Genomic DNA, 16349 nt, shown 5'->3' with positions numbered 1-16349 from the left:
TACTGTAGCACCACATTGTCAAATCATGGACTAATTAGGCTTAATAGATTCGTCTCGCGAATTAGACTCCATCTGTGTAATTAGTTTTATAATTAAACTATATTTAATACTCCTAATTAGTATCCAAACATCCGATGTGACGGGTACTAAAATTTATAGGGGTGTATCCAAACACCCCCTTAGTTAACGGGTTTGGTGCCTCAGGTACCCTCAAGAACTGAATGCAAAGCAGAAAACTCTGCAAGACCTCGTTGTTTGATATGATGGCCAGGAGCCCAGGACAGCAACAAAAACACCCAAGGAATCATTACCGTGAACTGCCATGCTAGCTACCATGCCACTGTACGTATTTTCTGCGTCACAGGTCCCCTGTTGCACATCAATAGCAGACGGCTCCGTTTTGTTCAAAACATGCTTGTCTCCATGCCGTGAGATTTGACGTGCAATGGCTACCTTAAATTGGTGTGTTCGGAGCGCTGCTTTGCAGCTGCCTGCTGGGAAGCAGCAGCATCCACCGTCCGAAGGCTTTATTGTACGTGATCGACCGACCGCTCCGACCACATCCTTTATTTCTTAATAAAATACAGTACGGACACACATGCACGCTTGCACAAACCATTTCCACCACACGCACGTATCAACGTGTACGAGAAAAAAAAAAGCACGAAGCGCGGCCTCAGCTCAGCAAGTAGCTAGGGGGCTAGCAAGGGAGATCTCATCTCATGCGTCCACCGACACCGCGGATGACATTTGTACGGCGGCCTTGACACCCTCCTCCTCGACCTTCTTCTTCTCCTCCTCGGCCTCGTAGGCGTCGCGCTCCTGGACCCACAGGTCGGCGAACTCGCAGTCCTTGTACCTCTCGAACCACGGGCCCCCCGACGTGTAGTGTATGGCGCGCGGTGCCGTGGCGGCCTCGTCGGCGGGGTCGACCTTGTTGTGCCCCACGAGGAAGTTCCACACGAACGGCACCTCCCCGACCTCGTCGTCGTCGAGCCACATGAAGCGGTGGAGGTAGGCGCCGCTCCGCGTGCTGACGGCCTCCGGCGTGAGCGCGGCGCGGTTCTTGGAGTGGCCGCAGTTGAAGAGCACCATGGACGACCAGTTCTTGCGCGGGTACACCGTCTGCACGGCGCCGTCCATCTTGGTCGCCTCCGTGGGCGTGTAGTCGTGGTGCACGCACAGCACGGCGTGGCGCGGGTCGGCGCTGGCGGCGAGGCGCGCCAGATCCGCGACGTCGGCGACGAAGAGGAAGTCGCAGTCCACGAACAGTGCCCACCCGCGGTACCCCGCCAGGTGCGGCGTCAGGAAGCGGGTGAAGGAGAACTCGGTGCTCTCCGTCGGGCCGCGCTCCCGCCAGTACAGCCCGGCCTCGCGGAGCTCCTGCTGGACGATGGGGATCACGTCGAGCGGGATGGAGGAGCGGCGGAGCAGGGAGCGGCGGCACACGCGGTACGCGATGTCCTCGCGGGAGTCGTAGCCCACGAACACACGGAACGGCTCCGGGCCGGCGACGGCGACGGCGCCCGCTCCCGCGAGGTGAGAAGGTGTGGGCGACATTTTCAGTTTCACGCGGATGGGGATACGTTCGTGAAGAGCGTTTGCTCCTTGCTATCTGTGCTAGCCTGTGTGAATGTTATAGCTTGTGCGAGCTATCAGCTGCAGGGGATGGCGCCTTTTAATAAGGTCTTGGCAGCATGGGGATGGTCTGCCTTAGGGGGTGTTTGGATCCTGAAGCTAAAATTTAGTCCGTGTCATGTCGGATATTCGGATGCTAATTAGGAGGATTAAACATGAGCTAATTACAAAACTAATTGCAGAATCCCTAGGCTAAATCGCGAGACGAATCTATTAAGCCTAATTAATCCATCATTAGCGAATGTTTACTGTAGCACCATATTGTCAAATCATGGACTAATTAGGCTTAATGGATTCGTCTCGCGATTTAGCCTAGAAGTTGTGAAATTGATTTTGTAATTAGCCTATGTTTAATACTCTTAATTAGTGTCCAAACATTCGATATGACAAGAACTAAAATTTAGTCCGGAGATCCGAACACCCCCAAGGTCCTCTAGAAATATTGGATCCACATTGCTTTCAGCAGGACTAAGAGAGAGAATCGAGAGGAATCACAGCGACAGCCGGCAGAGCCAAAAGCGAAAAAACCATTGCACCCTGACCCCCAAGAGTCTGCCCGCCACGATGGCGCCTGAACCACTTCACCCCGTCACCGTCCTCGAGCAGTGTCACGTCTCGCCGTCGCCGGCACCGGCGGCAGGGCAGCCACGAGCGCTGCCGCTCACGTTCTTCGACCTCGTTTTCTGGGGCTTCCCGCCCGTGCAACGCCTGTTCTTCTACGACAACGCCGACCTCCTCGACGCCTCCGACTTCACACTCCGCGAGCTCCCAAAGTTCAAGAAGTCCCTCGCCGCCGCGCTGCACCACTTCTACCCGCTGGCCGGGAAGCTGCCGTGCGAGTTGTCCGAGGGCGTGGCGCCGGAGGTCCTGTTCTCGCACGGCGACTCTGTCCCGCTGACCGTGGCCGTCAGCGGCGACGACTTCGAGGACCTCGCCGGCGACCACGCTCGCGACACCGCGAGGCTCCATCCGCTGCTGCCCGCGCTGCGGCAACACGGCGGCTCTCGGTCGCAGGACGTCCTCGCCGTTCAGGTCACGGTGTTCCCTCGTGCTGGCATCTGCATCGGCACGACGCTGCACCACGCCGTGGCCGACGGCTCCAGCTACGCGCACTTCCTCGACAAGTGGGCTACCACCCACCGCCTCGGCCCCGACTGCAAGAAGGCGGTGGCGGCGATAGACGTGCCCCCGCTGTTCGACCGCGGCGCCGTGCGGGATGACGCCGGGCTCCGGGAGGCGTTTGTGCGCGACCACCGAGCTCTCGTCGCGGCCGGCGACAGGCGCCTCGGCGACTGGGACCTCAGCCGGCGCCCTGGCGTCGTGCTCGCGACGTTCCGGTTCACGGACAAGCAGCTCCGTGCGCTCGGTAGGCACGTCGAGTCCGAGACCTCGGCGCGGTGCTCGCCCTACGCGTTGGCGTGCGGCGCGGCGTGGGCGGGCATCGTGCACGCACGCCGCAGCGGCAGCGGCCGCGACGTGGACGGAGGAGCGGCCGCGCCCCGCGCGCGCTTCGGTTTCGTGACCGGGTGCAAGCCCCGCGCGAGCCCACCGATCCCGGCGAACTACTTCGGCAACTGCCTGGGTGTCTGCCGCGTGGAGGCCGGAGCGCGCGGCCTCACCGCGGCCGCCGCCTCGGCAGCCATATGGCGCGTGATCGAGGGGCTCGCGGAGGAAGGGGGTGCGTTCCGGGACGCGCGCGGGTGGGTGCGCACCGTGCGGGAGTACGCGTCGGCGCGCGCGGTGACCGTGGCCGGGTCGCCGAAGCTGCGGCTGTACGCGGCGGCGGATTTCGGCGGGGCGTGGGGGCGGCCGAGGAAGGTGGAGATCGCGTCCGTGGAGCGGACGGGCGCGGTGGCGCTGGCGGAGAGCGGCCGCGACGGGGACGGCGGCATCGAGGTCGGGCTGACACTGCCGCGCGCGGAGATGGAGGCGTTCCGTACGTTTTGCCTCGACCTGTTCGCCAGCCTCTGCTAGCTGAATCTGCAGAGTATGGCAACGCCGTGCAAACACTGCACCATTATCTTTTAACTGCGTGAGCGTGATTTCCATTGTTGCTGGTGTTGTCGTAATTGTTTTCCATTGTTCTTTTTAAACTCTGTAGCTTCTCAGGACTGCCTATTTGTATCTATTTCCGCTTTATATTCAGTAAAGTTATTGTGTTGCATTGTGCGGTTGTGCCGTTCTTTAGAAAGATCAACCGATATATTTGGCCAGACTATTAATGCCAGTAAAGTTCATGATTTCCACCAGTAAGATTCCATTTAAATTTTATCCCGCTCTTCCTCTTTCTAGCAAAGTAGCAATACTATATATGTCACTGTCTCAACGATGATCTTCTACGATGACATTGCATAGCGGCTGTGTTAGCTAGGCTCCCATGCTGTTTCTACCAACAGACAAAGAGAGCCCCTGATGTTCATAGGGCTGCCGAGTTGAAGTTGATAGAGTTAGCAATTGTAGATATGATCACGTCTAAGCTGGTCCACCTTGGTCTACGATTAGAAGGTACTCATTCCGTTTCAAATTATTTTCTAAATTTATAGATATTATTATGCAGTACATTAAGTGCATAACAAAAATATGAATTAAAAAACTATAACGACCTACTCCCTCCATCCTAAATTATAAGTCGTTTTTACTTTTTTGATACATTCACTTTGCTATGTGTATAGATATAACAATATGTCTAGATGCATAGCAAAGTGGATGTACCAAAAAAGTCAAAGCGACTTATAATTTGGGATGGAGGGAGTATAATTTAGGAGTCCCGTGCCCTTGGTCCAAAATCATTGTCACCTCCCCACTTATTCACTCCCATATCCTAGGTCCAAAATCATTGGCTTCATCTTCATCATTGTTTCCTGTAGCTGTAGGTAGCGGATCCATCGCAGTCAGCTTGGGAGTTGTGTACTAGGTCATCTTCACTATTGTTTCTTGTAGCTGTAGGTAGCGGATCCATCGCAGTCAGCAATTTGGGAGTTGCGTACTAGGTCATGTTTGTTTTCCTCCTAAGGTCTTGTTTAATTGTCCAACTTTGAGCAACCAAAATTAGTATAGCGCAACTGTAGCGTTTCGTTTGTATTTGTGAATTATTATTCAAATATTGACTAATTAGGCTCAAAAGATTCGTCTCGCAAAGTACAACAAAACTGTGCAATTAGTTTTTGATTTCGTCTATATTCAGTACTTCATGCATGTAACGTAAGTTTGATGTGATGGGGAATCTTCTTTTTGCATAGTGTCAAAGTTGGAATTTAGGGGTGAACTAAACAGGGCCTAAATCATATAAGCTGAATTATGGTCTATGGGTAGTAGGGTAAATATCATCACGAGACCACGCTAAACCAGACTAGCTTATTTCAGACTATTTATGATCCTAAAATATTCTTTTACTGTATCAGATTATATAATTTAGATGGTTTATAATCTGAAATAAATAGATCCTTCCTCCATTTGTGAGTTGTCTAAGCTGGAGTATCCAAGCCATTCTTTATTGCTTATAGTTCTACTCTACCATATACCATACCGGTCTGGGAATCAGATAGAGTAGAATAGTAGTGGCTCGTTATGATATCCATTTATTATATAAAAACCCCATCAAATATTTGCTTGCGGGTAGGATTGTGACGTTTTCTTTTCCAAGAGCGCCTCGGCAGGCAGAGGCGACAATGACCCCATGCTCATGCTGCCCAACACGTGATTGATTGTACGTTCATTACATGGCACCATGCTGACCAGTGCCCAACTCTGAAGAACACGGCGGCACGCCAGCAGTCACTCTCCGATAACGAAAAAAAGGCCTCATCGAGGTTGGTAACGAAAAAGAGGCCTCAACGACAACGAGATTGCTCAGAGCTGGATCAGGGCATGTACGTTTGGTGCCCTCTTAGAGTAGGTGCCATGTTATTTTCTTTTAAAAAAAATAGTAGGTGTCATGTACTGCACGTAGTTTCAAGATAATAAGCTATCAGATATCTGTTGTAATAATTTGTTTTTTATTGTCTTATAATAATATAAACCCATATTACCTGATTTGTGTATAGAATAAAGGAGTATTGGCAACAGCAATTCCTACAACGGTAGGAGGATAATTTGTTTCGCTAAACAATCACTTCTTTCTCTCACCTTCCTCCTCCTCCTTCAAATTATCAAAGAAATACTACATTGCATGAGATGCCTTTACTAAGAGGGAAAAAATGGGCAGCATGGTCCATTTGTGAGACGCGCGTACGGCGTACCATAGCGCAGAGAGGCTCGTGTCATCCTCCACATACCCATCCACTGCTGCTCCCTGATTCGTGCTCACGACTCACGAGTCACGAATCGAACCGAGCGAAAAGAAAAAAAAAGTGAAGGAGATCCACAAAAAGATTCCCACGCGGTTGGCGTGCTTCAGGTTACATGCGATTGTGTCCATATATCCCATGTCTGTGTTCAGACCTTCCATGCTACTGGGCTCCCCACATGGTTATGTCGTCAAAACAACAGCACTGCAACGCGATTTTAAAGTGTAATATCTTGTATTGATGTATATCTTTTTATGTCATTTTTAGATAGTTAAATGAGTAACTTTACATTGGTGGTGTGCAATCAGAAGGCACGGCGTTAGACGACGAAATAGTGCTTTATGGTCCAAAATATAGATCGTTTAGGACATTACCACGGTCTACTAGTTAAACTTTGACCAATATTTATTTTTTATAAAAATACGATGTTTCCGATAGTGGTAACTAAATATATTGAAAATACATGTCGTAGTGGCATCAAATCTATATTGTCAATCAATGTAAAAGTAATTATATTAATAGTCCAGTTACAAGAAAGATTGACCATGATCTTAAAATGACCTTATTTTTAATTGGGGAGGTATCGGAGTATAACCACGCAGGCCAGGAAGTGCACTTCAAATAAACATGCAATGAATTTTAGCTTTATACCCTCCTCTCCTATTTCAACCCCATATCTTAGTCCAAAATCAATGGCTCAGTCAGTGTTTCATATAGGGAGATCGAGGATCCACCATAAGCAATTTATGAGTTGTGTCTTACCCTTTCTTGTAAGCTGCAGCCACAACCTCGAGAGCCACATAGTACAACCCTAGCTTAGCAACTCACGACCTTTGGTGTAGCTCACTCGATCACAAATCACCATGTGAAAACAAAATATTTGGCAACAGATCCATATCCCCGTTGATAACAAGCACCGCGTCCGTTATCAAAGATAGGTTACATGACTTGACAAAGGTAACGGGCAAAGATAATGTGTTACCATGCATGCCCATCACCTGCTTTGACCCTCATGACTAACCAGCTCATCGGTATCATTTACGAGTCAAAGGTAACGCATGGCGTGTGCTCGTTACCTATTCGCGTGTTTTTTCACGCCATGCATCGTAAATTGCAAATTAACGGATTCCTTGGCAGTCTTTGTCGTAGTTCTTCTAGCATCGTGCAAGATACATGCATAATATACAGCTCTCTCTATCTCTCAAGAAAAAAAATATATAGCTAATAGCTCTCTTTATTTAATTCACAATAGTATGTTTTGCAAAATTTGCAGATCAAACCCATCCTAGGCCATATACTATTTTGAATTAGACAGAGGAGTATATGGTAGTACATTACATAGTACTAGTACTATAATATGGTGATATTTTCTTTGTCGTGTAGCAATGGTGCGTCCGGTACCACACCACATTTGGTCCTACACGCATGGCACCAAGCACGATGCAATAGCAGTCTAGCAGACGCCTCCCGGATCTCGGTTCTCAGCCACAAGAAGCGACTGGGCAAACTGCTACCGCCAGATCGATCGTGGGGACAAACCAAAATTTTTGGTATACACTACTTGAGTTGTACTTTCTTTTGCAAAAATAGTATATACGACCTCAAACTGCATGAGGTGATTGCCTGTGGTTTAAAAAGAGATTCTGTAGATCCCAAACTTCCAGTACTGCACGCTCAACTGCGCCGAGGATGCGGTCCACATGTAGCTGGTCCACGCCCCAACTCAACCTCCGCTTCGGTCGTCGCGTGCACTCTGCAGCTCACCGGCCAGTTTGATCGTCTTCCCAGCGACGCCACGAAACTGCGACACGTGCGTCGCATGCCTGCCTCTGGTCCAGTGTCCCGGTCAACTGTGTGTGTTATTTTGCTCTAAAAGTCGTCGCCGACATCTTCTGCTAGGGTGACTTTTTACCGCTCTAAATACCTTGTTCCTTCCGATTATAGTTTATTTTGATATCTTTAGATGTATAATTTTTATTATGTATCTAAATATAATCTAAGTATAGATGCATAACAAATCTATCTACCTTAAAAAGCTAAAAGAATTTATAGTTTGGGTAGAAGGAGTATAGGCCGTTTTAACTTTTATAAATTTATAAATTTTGCCACGTATATGTTATGTTTCGATGCATAGCAAACAATTATAAATTTAAAAAAGCTAAAACAACATACTCTCTCCGTTCCAAATTACAGGTCGATTTTGTTATGACATGTACAGATGCATAAAAATATTTATGAATTTAGAAAAATAAAATGATTATGTAATTAGGGGATTGTAGAAGAAGAAAAAACTGCTCAAGTAGAGTTCGTTCAGCGCTGAAACCAACTCGAGGAAAAGGAGCATATTCTGTTCCCAAGAGCCCACGAGTCAAACTGAGCCAAGAAGATATGCCAAAGTTCCAAAGAAAAAGGAACTCACGTGGATGGCGTGCAACGCTGTAGCCATCGGGTCTCGTCTCAGCTGAGCTGTCGGTTGATGGCATGCCCATGCCTAAAGCAACCCGACAAAAGAGCACGCAGCCCCATCTTGACAGCAATTGTGCTCTTTACATTTACGACGGCAGCACCCGCTCATGTCGTTTTTCCCCGGGGGATTGACAGATCGTGACATTGTCTTGTACAGTAGTGCTTGTTCTGGAGAGGCGACAGTGACACGTACTGCATTATTTGTACGTCAGCACGTGCACGTGGCATGTTATTACCCAACACGTGATGGCGACCTGCAAGGCTTCATGCTGAGTAGCGGACACTATAATGATACGAAATTATGCCTTTCGGGCATAAAGCGATAAGGCAACAACCTCACTCAGGGAATTTTTTTCTTGCAATACCATCGGATGGTCTTTTTTTTTTCCAAAGATATCCAAAACAAACATATCAATATCTTACTTTGCCAAGTGAACAGTATCCCTTGTGTTTTTACGCGGAAATCAAATTCGCAAATACTACATTCCTGAAAGCAGCCCGCATACCCCACTTTTTCTTAAGAACCAAATCGTTATAAGTACATAAGAGACGCAACACACATAACAAAAAAAAAGTAAATTTCTATTTTATTAACCAATTTTCATGCATACTATGTGTTATTGATTTAGTGGGTTTAACCCAATTGCTATATTGATAACATTCCAAATAATTTATCAATGCTCGTAAAAGAAAAAGTAGCTACCAAACTAGTAAATCCTAGCTAGCAATATATACTCCCTCCGTATTAAATTATAGGTTGTTTTGGTATTTCTAACTAGATTCATAGTTTTAGATTCATAGTTTTTATCATGTATGCAGATATGGTGTATATCCAGATGACAATCTATAATTTGGGATGAAGGTAGTGGTAAATAAGTGAAGCTGATTATTGTAAAGTGAACAGCAAAGATTCTGCATTATTGTAGGGTGCTCTGTGTTCGATTTAGAGCCACACACTGCCGCCAGCAGTAGTGCAGTACACCTGCTCCAACAGCAGTAGAGCCGCACGGCGTAGCCTCAATTATCACGAAGACATGTCCAATTTAACATGTATGCGTGTCTTCCAATGTTTTTAGTCACCATCAAATTAATAGGACAAGATCATGCGACACCGACTAAAGTGGCACGTGAATGAGACTGGCCCTTTCTTGACAGGGATCTTATAGCAACTCCAAGAATATCTTAAAAAATTCTTCCTCAAAACTATATATTGGGAGTTCTTTCAAAAAAATTTCCCCCAAAAACATATCAGTCCACAGCAGATCGCTAATAAATAGCCTTCAATATTTCAAACACAGGCCACGTCATCGTATTGGGCCCATCGGAAGGGACGCGTGGGCGTGCGGGAATCAGGATTGGGGGAGGAACGCCAACGCTAAAATATACGCGGAGGGAGACTGTTTTTTAGCGTCGCTAAAAAGTTAGGGAAGGTTTAGGTGGATTGTTGGAGTTCTTTTTCCTCTTTTTTTTCTTAAAAAGGTATTAGGAGTAAGATTAGCAGGCTCTTGGAGTTGCTCTTGCTCTTAGAGCAACTCCAAAAGGTTGCTAATCTTACCCCCAATATCTTTTTTAGGGAGAAAAAGAGAAAAAACAAACTTCAACAGTTCACCCAAACCTTCCCCAATTTTTTAGCGACACTAAAAATAGCCTGCCACCGCGTATATTTTAGCGTTGGCATTCCTCCCCCAATCCTGATTCCTGCACGCCCGCGCGTCCCTTCTAATGGGCCCAATATGATGACGTGGCCTGTTTTGAAATATTGGAGGTAATTTATTAGCGATCTGCTGTGGATTGATATGTTTTTGGGGGCAATTTTTTTTAGGAGAACCCCAATACATAGTTTTGAGGAAGAATTTTTTAGGGTACTCTTGGAGTTGCTCCCCGTCTGTGAGGTTTCTCCTAAAACGACTTTATCGGTGAAACTAAAACCAGTGAAATTAAAAATAGTATCTTTATTGATTTTTAATTCATTTTAGACATCGGTTTACGAAATGACTTCATGTTACAGTACCTCGTTTTGCGCAAAACATAATATCATTTTGCGCAAAACATATGAAGCTGAAATTGAAATAAACTCTGCCAAATGAGGCTTTTGATTATTGTTTGCTTACTATATAGTCTTGGATTGTCAAGGTATGTAAGTTTTTTTTTGAAAGAAGGTATGTAAAGTAAAGGTTTTTGAAGTTCATCAAATTATATGTCACGCACTGTGACTACACATGAGAACCAGACTCGATGGTTCTACGGGTCATCATGTGGCCTAAGCCCGTCGCTCAGCCTCCATTGTACTTGGGAGAAGGGTTACGTCTCTGTGAGTTGTTGATGCTACATTGGCTGATGAAGCTAACAGAAAAGAATTTTGCCATAGAATGGCCCTAACAAATATATAGCTGCAAAACTCATCTTATCTCACGCTTGACAAAATCTAGTGATGTTTGGCTACAAATTTAATGTTAAAAAAGTCAGTAATGCATTGTTAAAAAAACATGAAAAAAATATGGCGAGGTTTGGCTGCAAATTACCTCGTAATGTTCAACAAAAGGCTCTCGCATGTTCAGTTTTTTTTTCCTTTGAAAATAGTCTCGTGTTCAATTTGGAGCCACGCTAAAGGTCTACAGCTGCTCTAACAGCGATGCCTCAACAGCCAAGCGCAAATCTGGACATGTCTGTCTTTCGGGTTCCCGACATCATCACAGAGCAAACAAGTCAAGAACACGTACTAGCTGTTTCGAAAAAAAAATGCACTTGTAAGTTGATCAAACTGTCTTATCTTTTCGACTCATGGGATCAGGCTGGCAGAAAATATAATCTTGCCACAGCCACAGCTACATCCATTCATCCTCCAAAAAATGCCACAAACGTAGAGCTCACCAGTAAATATTGAACCAAAGCTACCAATGCGTTGCTAATCTGTCGGCGAGTATTCAGTCAGTCCACCTCCATATACTGAGCAACCGAACTCGAGATTAATCGTCACAGCAAAATCATGGACGCAATAGCGTCGATCTCCATCCATGAGCATCAAGATCTAGAGACATGGTGCCATGGTGCATGCGTAGGCAAACAACTCGATCGGTTGTTGGATGCATGTCCGCCGTACTGATGAAATCCTCTCGATTTATGACGACACACGCGTGAAGAATAAGAACACCCAGCAGAGGCCCCGACAGACAACTGAGCTGCAAAGTTAGCCTCTGAGGAGCGAGGACATCGATCCACCTCCCTCTCCTAGCAGAAATGGCGGTGGTGGAGATCCTCGAGTCTTGCATGGTGACGCCCAGCGACGCGGCCACGCCCAAGCATGGCGTGTGGCTCTCCAACCTCGACCTCCTCGTGGCCAGGAGCCACACGCCCACCATCTACGTGTACCGACCCAGCCCCGGGCCGGGCCTTCTTCTCGCCGGACGTCCTCAAGGCCGCCCTGTCCCAGGCGCTACTCGGTACTACCCCCTCGCCGGCCGGTTAGGGCTTGACGGCGCTGGCCGCCCGGAGATCCACTGCACCGGCGACGGCGTGCTCTTCGTCACCGCGCGCACCGACGCCGCCCTCCAAGACCTCGGAGGCTTCGTCCCGTCCGACGAGCTGCGGCGGATGCTTGTCCCCTCGGCCGACGGCGGCGGCGACGAGCGTGCCGGCATTCTGGCCATGTTCCAGGTGACGTTCTTCAAGTGCGGCGGCGTGTGCGTCGGCGCGGCGATCCACCACATGGCGGCGGACGGCCTCGCGGCGCTGGACTTCGTCAACACGTGGGCCGCCATCGCGAGAGGCGCCGGCGGCGAGGCCGCGCCGCGCCGCCCTTGGCTGGACCGCACGCTCCTCCGCGCGCGCTCCCCTCCCGACGTGCGCTTCGACCACGCCGAGTACTCCCGGCGCGGAGGCGGCGGTTCGAAGGCCCCGTTCGACTCCGCCATCCTGCCCGTGTCCAGGGCCCAGGTCGACGCGCTCAAGGGCGGCAAGAAGCTGTCCACGTTCAAGGCCGTGGTCGCCCACGTGTGGCGGTGCGCGTGCAGGGCGCGGGGCCTCGCGGCGGCGGAGGACACCCGCCTGTACATGACCGCCGACGCGCGCTCCCGCGTCACCCCGCCGCTCCCCGACGGCTACCTCGGCAACGCCATCTTCCGCGCGTCGGCGGTGGCCAAGGTGGGCGACGTCGTCTCCGGGTCTCTCGACGCCGCCGCGGACATGATCTCCGGCGCCACCGCCCGGCTGGACGACGAGTACGTCCGGTCGCTGGTGGACCACCTGGAGCAGGTGGTGAGCGACGCGGCGGGCCTGCGCAAGGGGGAGTGGGTCATGCCGGAGACAGACCTGTGGGTGATTAGCTGGCAGGGGCTGCCGATCTACGACGCGGACTTCGGCTGGGGCCGGCCGGCGTTCATGAGCCGGGCCTGCCTCCAGTTCAGCGGCCTCGTGTACCTTGTGCCCGGCCCGGACGGCGACGGCCGGCTCGACGTCGTGGTGGCCATGGAGCCCAAGAGCCTAGCCCGGTTCAAGGAGCTGCTCTACGAGGACCTCAAGTAGCTGTGGGAGCAGACCATGAAATGAAATGTATCTGCTGGACTTATTCTTCGCATTGCGTTTCTGTAATTTTTTTTCCTACTAGCAGTTTGTGCTGGCATCTGCGTAGCAGTAGCATGTTGTACGGTGCTAGTGCTGCATTTGACGACAAAATAAAAGTCCAACCGAATCCAAGTGACCAAGTGCGATCAAGATCGTCAAAATCGTAAGTTCTAGATTGAATAGGTGATCTCTAAGGTCGAAATCATAAGATCTTGAATCTCATAAATCGTGAAAATATAGATTCTATTCAGTAGAAACATAGAATTAAAATCTTAAAATTAAGATCGTAAGGACGTAGTAAATTCGAAGCACAGGAGTATGACTCCAACCTGAGTCTAGAGAGTAACCTGCGCCGCATCAAGCAGGTCAGCAACCCTGCAGCATCTGTCTCACTTTGCATCTGTTTATAAAATGGGAGACGGCTCGACGCCTGCGGCACACACATCCAGTCCAAAGCACACCAATTGGAACATGATGGCAACGAGCAACGTTTCGCACCAAGCTGCGACACCGCCCGAGCCGCTCCGAGGCCGGGTGGCCATCGTGACGGGCGGCTCCGGCGGCATCGGCGCCGCGGTCACCGCGCACCTGGCGTCCCTCGGCGCCCGCGTCGTGGTCGGCTACGTCGGCGACCCGGCCCCCGCGGACCAGCTCGTCGCGGCGCTCAACTCGGGGTCCCGCCCTCCCGCGGCGCCGCCGCGCGCCGTCGCGGTGGACGCGGACGTGTCCGACCCGGCGCAGGTGGCGCGCCTGTTCGACGCGGCGGAGGCGGCGTTCGGGCCAGACCTGCACGTCCTAGTGGCCGCCGCGGGGGTGCAGGACGCGGCGTACCCGCGCATCGCCGACACCACCCCCGAGCAGTGGGACGCCGCGTTCGGCGTGAACGCGCGCGGCGCCTTCCTGTGCTGCCGCGAGGCGGCGCGGCGGCTGGTCCGCGGCGGCGGCGGCCGCATCGTGACCTTCTCGTCGTCCAACGTGGGGTCGCTGCGCCCGGGGTACGGCGCGTACGTGGCGACCAAGGCGGCCGTGGAGGCCATGACCAAGGTGCTGGCAAAGGAGCTCGCCGGGACGGGGATCACGGCCAACAGCGTCGCGCCGGGGCCGATCGCCACGCCCATGTTCTACGCGGGGAAGACGGAGGAGCGCGTGGCGGCCGCCGCGCGGGAGTGCCCCATGGGGAGGATCGGCGAGCCGGAGGACGTGGCGCCGGTGGTGGGCTTCCTGTGCACCGACGAAGCCGGGTGGATCAACGGGCAGGTCATTCGTGTCAACGGTGGCTACGTGTAGAGACATCAGACACGAACACACGATGCGGAAGTGTGGACGATAGGACTCAAGGTCATTCGTGTCATTGCGCAACGCTGCACTGGCCTTCAATTCAGCGCCTCCCAAAGAATAACTATGCAGCCAGCTTCTTCTCCACAAACCAGTTGGAGTAGAATAAGCTATTTGTTTACCCCTCCAATTCTCCAAATAACCTATCATTGTAACTTGATACGATTTTTTTGTTCCTCGTCCGAGCTCTCATAAACTTGGGCTTTTAGATGGCAGAGGAACAACCTCCGATCTCAACAACAACGCCTAAACTGCCTGCACTGTTTGGTTGCAGCCGTGGCCAGCTACCTACCAACTACCGTCCGGCGTCCGACCCCATACGTTCAATATATACATGACTGTTGCATGGGCCAGACAGCTATTTCAAGGTTTCGCTGCTTCGCACTCTAGGATAGCTGCTAAATTTGGTAGAACCAAACAGGCCCTAAAGCGATAGCTCAACCACACTCCGCGCGATGGCGTGACACTGAACCATTCGAGAGGTTACTGGTTCGCTAATACGACATCAGTTTTCAAAAAGTTTCAAAAAGGATATTAAACTCGCGCGCGGAAATTTTGCGTGGTAGATGTGCAGACGGTTTTGCATTTTAATTTTTTGAACGGTAGGTTCATCTACTCCCAAGTCCTAACCCCTTGGGCGTACTCTGGAGAGGTGAGTTTGGATCGATGTTACGAAATACTGGCCTCGTGAAAAAACACAATGCAGGTTGCATTTTTAGACGAGGACCCAGCGCGCGCGTCTTGGGGGTCCGATCTGCTTCTCGATCCAACTCGGCTGACGCCTGACTGTATGCGCTGCATGGATTTTATTTATTTACAGTACTTGTATGCGTGTTCATTCATTTGTACGACCGCACTTGATACCGTAGATGATGAACAATGCTCAACTTCTTGACGCTTTGGATTGGATTCAAGCATTCAACCAGGTGAGCCTGGTTGCTCAGAGCCTCAGACGAGTAGCGCCCAGACGGCCAGACCAGGACAGCCAAGATACTTGGAGAGCTTGCACGTATCAACGCTTTTGTGAGATTCTATTGGAGGTTAATCGGAAAACCTTGAAGAATTTCATCATCTAAGGTTGCGAGGAGAAGAACAGAGGCAAGAGCTGAGTGGGAAAAGTTTACATATGGATGTCTCTTTCTCGATCCTCCTCCGTTACGACTCTTTTACAGTTTAGTCTCTAATACATATGGTATTTAATTACATCTTAACACCCCCTTAAAATGGGACGAGAACATATCATGTAAACCCATCTTACTACAAAATGAAGAAAAGATTTTTTTTTCCAGACAACTAGAACATCCACTGCTTAGCTGGTAGAGTTACATATGGCAAATAAATAATTCCTTTGTCAAGCTTCTTCTTAACGAAATGCTGATCAATTTCAATGCGTTAGTTTGATTGGATCGATGTTACGGATTCCTGGCCTCGTAAAGAAAACAATAACGCAAGTTGCAATTTTAGACGAAAGGGACCACATACCAGCATCTCGTCGTGGTCGCCTACCACGTCGTGACACCGACAAGTTGAGATGGAAGCTGATGTACTGTATCGCACAGTTGAAATATACTAGACGCGTATGCCTCGTTCGTGTCGTTCAAATTCAAATGCCTCGTGCCCATCACGTGTACAGGGGTGGTAAATGACTCTTTAATTTAGCCTAGCGTATCAGATTTATAAGAGTCGGATCATGTATGATTTTGAGCTAAAAATAGATAGAACTGAGTTGGATTGTGAAAGAAGTGTGAAGGCCACGATCGATAGCCACCCCTACACGGTATACACTGGAATTCACGTAGCGCTATATACGCACATTGACACGAATGCAAGGCCTGTATTTGAGTATTTCGGACGCTATTATATTAATGCCTTCCTTAGTGTGCGCAGAACGATCATATCAGCGATGGGTCACGCATGGGTCTCCACAAGATCTGGCAGTCTTGCTCCTTTCCAACCAGGCCTCGACGAATCCATGATGGACCAGTCCGACAGTTGCTCAGATGATTGCCTTTTCAAGATTTCAGGCACGCACCTTTCCAAAACTGTTAGTGTCCCCTACCTACC

The 16349-nt window shown here is 49.9% G+C and overlaps 4 protein-coding genes across 4 annotated transcripts; 3 read left to right on the top strand and 1 right to left on the bottom strand.

The window, feature by feature from the left end:
• Window positions 1-450: 450 nt before the first annotated feature.
• On the bottom strand, window positions 451-1662 carry LOC101779389 (protein CDI). The gene has a single exon (XM_004954152.2). It carries the CDS (start codon window positions 1558-1560, stop codon window positions 721-723), a length of 840 nt encoding a protein of 279 aa, XP_004954209.1. The 5' UTR covers window positions 1561-1662; the 3' UTR covers window positions 451-720.
• A 540-nt stretch (window positions 1663-2202) lies between these two features.
• LOC101778983 (anthocyanin 5-aromatic acyltransferase) lies at window positions 2203-3612 on the top strand. The gene has a single exon (XM_004954151.2). It carries the CDS (start codon window positions 2203-2205, stop codon window positions 3610-3612), a length of 1410 nt encoding a protein of 469 aa, XP_004954208.1.
• Window positions 3613-11151: 7539 nt separating this feature from the next.
• Window positions 11152-13094, top strand: LOC101778570 (putrescine hydroxycinnamoyltransferase 1-like). The gene is given in 3 exon segments (XM_022826097.1): window positions 11152-11768; window positions 11770-11827; window positions 11830-13094. Coding segments are annotated over 3 exon segments (1281 nt in total). The 5' UTR covers window positions 11152-11627; the 3' UTR covers window positions 12912-13094.
• An 81-nt stretch (window positions 13095-13175) lies between these two features.
• Window positions 13176-14493, top strand: LOC101776939 (NADPH-dependent aldehyde reductase-like protein, chloroplastic). The gene has a single exon (XM_004954146.2). It carries the CDS (start codon window positions 13362-13364, stop codon window positions 14235-14237), a length of 876 nt encoding a protein of 291 aa, XP_004954203.2. The 5' UTR covers window positions 13176-13361; the 3' UTR covers window positions 14238-14493.
• Window positions 14494-16349: the final 1856 nt, after the last annotated feature.

Source organism: Setaria italica, chromosome I (assembly GCF_000263155.2).
Source record: "Setaria italica strain Yugu1 chromosome I, Setaria_italica_v2.0, whole genome shotgun sequence".
In the NCBI taxonomy this organism is placed as follows: Eukaryota; Viridiplantae; Streptophyta; class Magnoliopsida; order Poales; family Poaceae; genus Setaria; species Setaria italica.
This window is presented reverse-complemented; position numbering and strand designations above follow the sequence as displayed.